This window comes from Leptidea sinapis, chromosome 20 (genome assembly GCF_905404315.1).
Source record: "Leptidea sinapis chromosome 20, ilLepSina1.1, whole genome shotgun sequence".
In the NCBI taxonomy this organism is placed as follows: domain Eukaryota; kingdom Metazoa; phylum Arthropoda; class Insecta; order Lepidoptera; family Pieridae; genus Leptidea; species Leptidea sinapis.
The window spans coordinates 2,820,705-2,831,136 of record NC_066284.1 but is presented as its reverse complement, the minus strand read 5'-3'; the positions used below and the strand labels follow the sequence as shown (position 1 = coordinate 2,831,136).

Genomic DNA, 10,432 nt, shown 5'->3' with positions numbered 1-10,432 from the left:
GCGGTGTTTCGAGGACGATACGACATGAGTAGGTACCTTCTAAAAAGTATAACATTTTTCTAAAAGGCCGGCAACGCCCCTGTGATTCCTCTAGTGTTGTAGGAGATTGTAGTCGGCGGTGGCCGGTGACCACTTAACATCAATTAGTGATCCGTACGCCCGTTTGTCCTCCTCATCCATAAAAAGATATTATACAATAGGTAGTAGCAACCTACAAATGATAATAAATATCTAATATTACAGACGTAGGATGATGCAATGTTTTGTGAATTAGTGGTCTGACCTGACATTTGGTAAATTATAAAGCTAGGTACAACGTGCAAGTTAAAACTTATAATCAATGTTATAAAAGTTATTTACTATGAAGTTTTCTCTATTGATCTATCTTAATTCTGTTTCTCATATCAAAACAACATCTGTCCTACCCTATGAGAATCTCTACTCCGTGAACCATAGCATGGTTTGACGACAAAAAACGTAAACACCATTTGTGTGAGCGAGTACGCCTGCGCAGAGCGAGGCCGCAACAACGCATTTAGTACGGGGGAAGGGGCCCGGGAGGCGTACAGCGGTGTCCCTTCCCCCCGCAACCCGCTACAAGTCAAACCGGCAATTTTATTTACAGCAGTTGGATTTCAGAACATCGAACGGGCGGGCGTGCGTAGGATGGATCGCTAATGACACCAGTAATTTTTTTTTCATTCCGCCTTCTACAGTGTTTGTTTATACCTTCCGGCACATTTTAAATCCTTCTCGAACGTGGTGCTATATGAACTTTTTAGTTGCGGCGTTTATTTTCTGTTAAATTTTACCAAAAGCGCCGTTCCGATTTCTCATCGAGAAGGCAGCCGCATAAGTTTGAAAGCGGCTTTTCAAGAGTAGTAAGCCTACTCAGTAAATTTTGTTATTGCTACTTCAACAATTCAAGCAAATATTACAAAAATGGTGAAAAAGATCTCAGAGGAGAGTGTGGATAGCGGTGAGTAATACATTGTTATTACTAAGTTCATTACATATACTTATTTTTAACTTGAGTTTTCATTTTCTGTTTCTTTTTACCAATTTAACTTTATTTCTTAATTCCAATTAGAACAAATATTACTTAAAAGTTTATAAAACATGATAAGAACAAAACAATTTAATGAAAAAAGATTTCGAATAAGGATGATACCAATTCAAGATTTATTGTGTTTAAGTATATACTATAGCCTACTATAGTACTGCCTATAGCCGATTTGGCATTGTTTTCACAGAAGTCTATACATTTATTTCCTCACATTTAGTATAATAAATTTTCATTGATGAAAACAATAATATTATATGGAAACAGTTCATAATTCAACGAAAAGTGTAAAAGTTTCAGTTTTTCAAAACATACCTACATAGGTTTTTAACTATTTCTTTGTTACATATTACGCCAGAACAGCTTATCTTGAATCTTATGTGATTACTTGATTAGACAAGCAATCTTTATTTTTGTTGAGATTTTTCTACATTACCACGAATTTGTACCTAAATTATGTTATCAATTAATACAAATAAGGTTGTATTTGAATTTGGAATGTATATTTTTTTAATTCGCCTGTCCTGATTTCGCGTCGGTCAATAAGTTTAGGCTCGCCTTAAAAATATCTTCCCTCTTGACATATGCTTAGATTTCGTAGCATAATTTGTTTTTGAACCGTTTTGAATGAATCGGAGATACGTAATCTGGTAAGCCGTATCTGAGATAAGCGTTCACAAACAAACAAGTACAAACAATATAGCTTTGTATATAATATACCTATATTTGAAAATGGTATGTCTATGATTTTACTTTAATATGTATACACAAATTGACACTTGTTTCGTCATAGAATGTTTGATCTAATACAGACCAATAACGTTGATACGTATGATTACTGAATGGACACTGGCCAATCTCACAGAAATAATCTAAAAAACAAGGAATAATGACAATTGACAATGATTTTATACCGGCGTCCTATTTAATGTCGTTGTTGACTTATCATGGCCCGAGAGAGGTTGAGTTTCGTTCAAGGTGAATTCCTTGCCTTAGCTAAGCTACTCTGTTTATTAAGTAGGTTTCAACCCACACAACTATTTATATATACAATAATATATATTATTTAACCGCCACTCAGTTTCTATCTCTTGGACAAGAATTTTAAGACGTGATGACACATTTACTAAAGATCAAGTACTTTGGTTTGAGCGTAGATTCTACCTTCAGGAATCTCAACCTACCCTCTTTTTTCTGTGAGATGGCAAAATACTAAATATTGTACTGGCCATTGACAATAAAAGAGAAGTAATAAAAAAGTAGGGGTGATTAAATAACACGAATAAAACAAATAATCAGCGTTTTTTTTCGGATTTTTTCTGTTTGTTTCATTTCATGCACATCCTCCAAACAAAACGATCTTGAAACTCCTGAACGGATTTTCATGTAGTCTCAACTGGGCAGAGTTTCTATTATTTAGATATACAGAATATAGGTACCTACCTACCCAGGATTTCTTTCAATCGAATATACCTACTTTACTTATTAATTTACTGAAAAACTGGGTATAATTTTGTTGCGTACCACCTACCTATACAATATAGGTACGTAATTTATATTTTATTTGATAATTGTACATTTCACATTTCTCTTTGGCACAAGCTATTTAACAATAGGTACGGCTTATTGTTTTTCCCAGATGCAAGTTGCTAATCCAACTTGTAAAACGCTGAATGCAACAAAATGACATTGCGTGTTTTGACAGTAAATGATCATCTGTAACCATGCTCGATATTTGAATGTATAGGTACCTACATAATATTTTAGTGTACCATTTCATCATTTATCACATTGTTTAATTAAGTGTCTTTAACTTCCAAGTCTTGAAGAGTATAAGGATTAAATATTGGAACTACAGTTTGCTTTTCCTGAAAATGTGAAAGATTGAATAGTGTAAATATCTATCTGCCTATGTACCTACACAAGTAATCGAAAAACTAGTCATGTTTGGGTAGAATAATAAATAATGCATAGAGGGCACTGCAATCCGTACTAATTAAAATATCATCAATTTACCTTATTTCCTTAGAACCAAAGATATTTTATTAGATATCGATCCAGAGCGATCACTGGCAATTTTTTTATACAAAAACTGATTGATGATATTCAAATTATTTTTTTTAAATTTAATTTGATTTGAAATCACTTATGGAAGGAGCGTCAAAAACTACGACCCATTCAAAATAGACCGCCTCAGACGTGAGAAAAACGGGCGCAAGAAACTTTTGCAAGGGCTTTTTTTTTAAATATAAATATGGATTAGGTACAATGTACCTAATATCGTACATTAACATTTAAAATTAAAGAGCCTGAGGGTGTTCGCTTCATTCCCACTCTGTGGTACCATTAAGAAAATCATTTATGTTATGACAACCTTTCCCACACAAACGTTTTTTAAATTTAAATTTCGTAACACATTTGTTTTGTACATTATCTGGGATCATATTGTAAAAGTACATAGGTACATCGCCCAATAAAAGACTTACTAACTCGACTTAACCGAGTACCTAGTAGGCTTAACAAGTTTGTTTGTTCCACATTATGATTGTCACAGTTTCTAGCAAATTCCTTAATGTGCTTATAAACATATAGAACATTATCAAGAATATATTGAAATGTTCCAACAAAAATACAGTCAAAATTTTTATTTCATTACCTCTGTCTATCTCTTATGGTTTCCTACCGTTTCGGCGTGGTATTGAATTTTGGGACGATGCGGTTTTTGTTTATTATCCAATACATACTTTTTGTTTTCTGAATATCATGTCAATATAGCGTGTGTGTAAATATAAAATCACCGGAATGTGTAACTAATATGCATTACTTTGATAACTCTCACGAGTTTTCAATATGGCCGCCAGCGACGCCCCGCGTTCATTGCCAAGGTCACCTCCTAACACCAAACTGCGCACTAAGCTTCTGTAAACATCACTATACCTACCTACTTATCATTTATATCACTGTTGCTACATGGAAATGTACCTAACTACAGTCTACAACCAAAACAGCCGGCGAATGACTAGACATTATATAATTCAATTATAGGGTAGGTACGTATTTTTAAATCATTTGAAACATTTTCAGCAGTGACAAAGAATATCTAATAGTACAAGAACAGTTGCAATCATAAATCTTAACGGATTTGTGGATGTGGCTTTATTTAATTCTATTTAGTATGTCTTTTATTAATCTGAACCTCACGCGTCTTACCTACGCGGTTTATATGTGTGTATGGAATCTTTTAGAAATTCCACGCTACTTCTTTTAATTGATAAACAGTTTGTAATTATTGTAAAGCAGAGTAGCCTTGACCGAGCTGGCACTGGTGAGAGTGCAGGTATGAAGCGTCTCCCCGCAACCCGTTTACCACCCGACACCCAATCGATTTTACGCACGCACAGCTGTATTACACTACGTAAATAGGACCCACACTTGAACAGTAACTGCTAATGCTTACAGAAATGGAAAGTGTTTCATACAAAGCTTATTTTGTTTGTTGAAAAAGTTTTATTTTTAATATATTTTTAATGTGAATGTTCTACTGAACATATTTTATTCATATTCAATTAACAAGAAAAATGATAAGTAGAGTGTATTTATTTCATTTTTATAAATATTATAATAACATTCGAGACTTATGCCAAAGACTCAGTCAAAGTAACAAATACTTTATTGACATAAAATCATAGTGGTAGCTCGTCAAGTGCACGATGAAGTCGATACAACCGCGCTCCCTAGGGAGTTCTAACTTCCGTAAAACGTCCCCTTCCCAGCCCAAGCTACATCCATTCTTTATTTCACATAGCAACAGACAGAATATTATTTTACCTCAAAAATATTAATAGAGTTGGAAGCTGTGCGATGAACAAATTACTTCAGAAAACAACAGTGGGAATGAAACACAAGGTAATTAAAGGAGCTTTTAGAATTGATGTAATATCCATTTTTATATGCCTTCATATTAGCTTGACATGTATGTAACAGAATCTTTTAACCTAATTTTCGCCACCTTCAAGGCGTCTGCTTAACTTGGAAATTAGCACACGTATAAACGACCGCTGGCAATACAAAACTTTCAATATTTTCGCCTTGTATCCTTACCAGAATCTAGGGTGGGTAACTAGGGTAATGTAGCAAATAGATTGTATACCTACTCAAACGCATTGTTTTGATCTTAGGTACCTACGGTAGGTACAAATCATACTTTTCTAGAGTAACAATAGTAAAATAATTAATTATTTTACGAAAGTTAAAAAGAAACATATCGCTTAGATTTATATACTTTTTTAAATATTTATGTAATGAGATGACAACACTAAGAAACTTGTGTGACGCCGGCTTATACAAAATATTGCAAAAATCACGTACGTAGAAGCGTAATGTATTATTATATTGTTTGTCTGAAATATAACTAATTGGTCCGACTTAAAATATAGGCTGAGGAACTACTTCTTCTATGATATAATAATAATCTATAGTTTTGGTTCATTGCCAGCTCTAGTTGGCAATTTTGCCAGTAACAAAAGAAAAACTAATTACTTACACAAAAAAATTTGTTGATGTGCAGGCTGGGTATATCTTTTAGTTCTGAGTAGGGGCTTTTGGCGTTCTAACGAATTTTTCAAAATATTAATCTTCATAACAACGCATAAAAATGTAAATAGTAAAAAAACATTTTTTTTCGCCACGGCAACTTATTCTTGACGGGCTGACTATGTCATACCGGTAGCCATTGTGAATTAAGGTCACGTAGCCAGGTGGTAACAATGCTCGTTCGATATCAGCTGCTGTCCAACGGATACTTTCGTGTAAGTGGCAAACAAAATGGCGCACACCAGAATCCATCCACGGTGTGTAGTACCTAGTCCATAGTCAAAACAGTTTACGACGACATTCAAAGTAATAATATTTTAAACAGAAAAGATTTACCATTCAATTATAAATTCGACGTCGCAGCTAGATTCATTATAATAACAGCTGTCTATCTGAATATTCGTTCACACTAAATTTGATACAATATAAAGTATAAAATTTAATTCCTTTGCTAGTGCTCGAAACCACATTTACATCGAAGTTTATCTATTTGTACACATGGACGAGTAAAAAAGAAGACTCCGCGCCGTGATATTAGCAAGTGAAGCACTTTTATGCTAGTGTGTGTGCGGTTACGGGGATACCAGTAACACAATTTTTTCTCCATTATGGCCCCAATTACTTTAAACTATGATTTTTTTAAATTCTGATAGATTGTTTTACACATTTTCACAATGCACGACGGTATTTAAAAATATTTTATTGAGACGCAAACTGATCTGTCACAGACGATGGCGAATCTTATAATGGCGGCCGATCAGCTTTTATTAGTGTGTGCGTGGGGCTATGTATTTACACGTCAACCGGCTTGTTTTGGTGCTTCACTAGTTTGTAAGGTGACCCGGAGTCCTTTTTTTACTCGTCCGTGTTTGTACATTATTTCAATTTACGTAGGTGTCTCGATTTTAACACACTTTATATTATAAGCTTGAATTGTTAGCTGAATTTGGACACGATTTTCACCCACTTTAAAATGTCGGATTGAATTGACATTTGAAACTCCACACTTATCAAGAACAGATAAAAACAAAGTGAAAAGTAGAAAATAATTTTCAATAATTTTAAACTAGGTACGAATAGTGTAAGATATCTTCAAAATTACTCAACTTTGATTAAAATAATTGTGTTTTTTTTTTGTTATTTGTTATATATCAAAGGGTTTGGACAGCGTTTTCGTTGAAAGCTCACAGATGACTTTTTTTTTCCGACCTTTCCAACAAATATCGTAAATGTATCCTTCCTCAAAAACCACGCTATTTTTTTTTTTAGTTTTTGTATCCAACGGCCAGACAGACAAACGCGGCGGAGGACTTTGTTTTACAATATAAATAATAAAAAAGCGTCCAAGTGCGAGTCGGACTCGCCCATGATGGGTTCCGTAGCAACAAGTAACATAATATAAAAGTACTTGTAGTTTGTTGTAACTTCGATAGATGTTTTAATAATAGTGTATTTTTTTTTAATTAAGTTATTAATAATACGATTTATGACATATTAAAAATGTACTTACCAGATCTCGTTCAAACCGATTTTCGTTGGAAGTTTGCATGATAATGTTCATCATATATTTTTTGTAGTTTTATCATTCTCTTATTTTAGAAGTTATAAGGGCGGGGACACATATTTTATAACTTTGGAAGTGTCGCGCAAACTATTCAGCTTATAACAAAGTGTAAATACTAAAAACCTCAATATCATTTTTGAAGACCTATCTATAAATACCCAACACGTATTTGATGAAAAAAACATTTTAAGTTTCAGTTCTAAGTATGGGGAACCCCAAAATTTATTGTTATTTTTTTATTTTTGTGTGAAAATCTTACTGTGGTTCACAGAATATATCTACGTGCCAAGTTTAAACAGTATCTTATAGTTTCGGAGAAAAGTGGCTGTGACATACGGACGGACAAACAGACAGAAAAACATGACGAATTTATAAGGGTTCCGTTTTATTTCCATTTGGCTGCGGAACCCTAAAAAGCATGTTAAAATATTTAGAATGATATGATCTGAGCTAGATTAGAAAGTAGAAATAAACAAGTCATCGGCGGAACGAACTGACAACATAGCTGTATGAATGTGATCTTCAGACACGCAATGCGTTTTGATGTGATATTATATTATCTGTGAATATTTTGTTTGTTCGTCAACCGTTTACTTTATGGTTTGTTATGTTTTTAAAGTGATAACCCTCACTTCTAATACACAAATATTATTTGAAAACTCTCAGAGACTAAGTCTGAAAGACTGAGAGTTGAATAAAGCATACAAGATTTTATGACATTACTCGAACGGTTAGCTCAGTTGGCAGAGCACTCGCACGGAACGCGAGACGTGAAGAGCGGTCGTGGGTTCGAGTGCCGCATTGTTCATAAAATTGTTTTTATATGGAATAAGAGTGACAAACAAGCTTACGGGGTATTGATAGTGACACACAGGAGCGTGCATATCATATACGCAATTAGGCAGTGCCTACCTCGTTAAGAACCTACATAACTATAGCACTAGTGTAAAAGTTGATTTAGTTTAAATCGGTTCTGTAATTCTATAACCAAACTTTATTGAACATAAACTCATAAATTTTTTCCTTACGCTAGATTCTAAATACTACGCTGTCTCCAGTTCGCATATTCGATATACAACTTCAATATTTACCCTCAAAACCAAGTATCGCCGGATTACAACGACGCTACTACGACTAGTTAAATCTAGAGTGGCTATCTTGGTAGAAAACCAATGCAAGCCCCTGGTGATATGATTAGCTGTTTTTATGGCGAAAGATGCTGCTGTCCATCCTCCGTTCTATGTATCCCTTAGTGGCCTCTTACGACACCCACGGGAGGAGATGGGGTGGTGCTATTATGGTACCGAATGAGAGTAGCACAGGACCGATCGTCGTTGAGATCTTTTGGATTTGTTTAGGTAGGAGTACGCCCTTTATTTACAGTTCAGCGTTTCTTTAGGCGCTGAGCACACTATTTTATGGATATTGAATTTGACTAATCCATCATACTAGACTAACGCTCGTTGAGATGAAATCGGCTCGAGTTGGCTAAGGGAGCGCAAAATTTATGCACTATTATTAGTATGTTATTGCTTATATAAAATTTAAAAAAATAGTTGTGTGCCTATCGTATTATTAACCCGCCTTAGCACTTATGGAAGAGAGCTTCTTGAAATACGTGCTACGGATTCAAGGTTAGTCGATGCCGGACTGGCACACAAAGGAGTCCGTACCATCGTATAAGGTATTATGTAAACGTTATTGTGATTTTAAAAGAACGTTTTTTGTCGCTGTCAAAATTCCAGTAGTCTTAACTATTGCAGTTTTTAAGATATGGTTTTTTGACAGACACAGATGGACAGCAGAATCTTTAGTTATAGCTTTCCCGTAGAAGAAAATCTGATAGTCGTCTAGAATATAAATGAATAAAGAACACACACCGGAATTGAAGATAGTAATAATATGAACAGATTGATACAAATAATTTTAAATACATCGTCAGTTGTATAGGACGATACAGCTGACGTAACTTTAGTCGAGCAGTGTGGACGTGGAACCGCGCATGTGTCCGTGATACGGTCATACGACTCGTGACTAGGGCTGGTAACTTTGGCACAAATAGAGTATTATTCCGGAGAGCGTAAATATAAAAAAAAACATGTTAGTAAGAAAGAGGGTCATTCATGTATCAAAATTTTTCATCTAGGAAATTGTACTGCGCACAGTAATGACTGATGTATATATATATATATATATATATCTCGTATTATAGTACGGTTAGCAACCCTAGAATTGTCACTGACGAGTATTGAGTGGTTTTAAACGTTTTACAAGGCTCTCTCTAATCTAATTTGTTCTTATCGCCGCATTGAGGTGCAATTTAGTACTGAATTACGAATGTTTTCTGTTAAACACAGATGAGTTTAGACTTTAAAGAGGTTATTTGTGGGGTAACTAACTTATGATTTTAAAGGATTAAAATGTTTGTAATCAGTATCTAAATAATATTAAAACAGTTATTGTTTCAGAAAATTAACTTTGCTGGGACTACTAATTACAGTGGTCCCGGGTGACTGACCAATTAATTATACCTTCACGCGTCTTAAAGTTTAGACTTTTAGAGTGTTTAGACACATGGTCGTATTTGGTACGGTCGGATCGGACCACCGGACGGGTCGGTGGGCTCCTCGCACTAATTGATCCGGTAGGAACTCTGTACGATCCGGACCGTAATAATAATATTTTTGTGTACAATAATAATAATTTTTAACAATGAATTCCATCGAATATGGTGCGGTACCGGACGGACCGCGTTCGATGGTCCGGCCGGATATATATATACACCTCAGTTACAAAGAGTAACAAGTCTGAGATTCATTTAAACCAAAGAGTAACACGTCGATAAGTGAATAAGTCTAGTATATTTTCGTTTCAAACAGCAACAACTCGTTTTTTTATTATTTTGGAACGTATGATACAATTTTATTATTACCCTTTCACGTATCATTGAAAAATTGACTTCTAATTGAGATATCACTTAGGTTGCTGCCTTGATACGTAAGCCGTGATCGAGTGTTTCTTGATAGTCAACTATACACTTATTCACGGATTACGTATTGACAATTGAGACGCCTTATAATCCGTTCACACCGCTAAGATTCAGTATCGATTGAATCGGCGGAGTTGAAACATCACGTAAATATGGTATGCTATGTATTTTAGTACATATATCTAACGGCGGAAACTTTTTCCACAACGTAGAACAATACCTA

The 10,432-nt window shown here is 34.7% G+C and overlaps 1 protein-coding gene across 1 annotated transcript in view; it reads left to right on the top strand.

Annotated features, from left to right (window-relative positions):
- Positions 1–609: 609 nt before the first annotated feature.
- Positions 610–10,432, top strand: part of LOC126970248 (MAP kinase-interacting serine/threonine-protein kinase 1-like) — a 35,172-nt gene continuing 25,349 nt past the window's right edge. Inside the window, exon 1 of the mRNA XM_050816067.1 lies at positions 610–979. Coding sequence (XP_050672024.1) covers positions 943–979 — 37 coding nt within the window. The 5' untranslated portion in view covers positions 610–942. The remainder of the gene's footprint in view (positions 980–10,432) is intronic.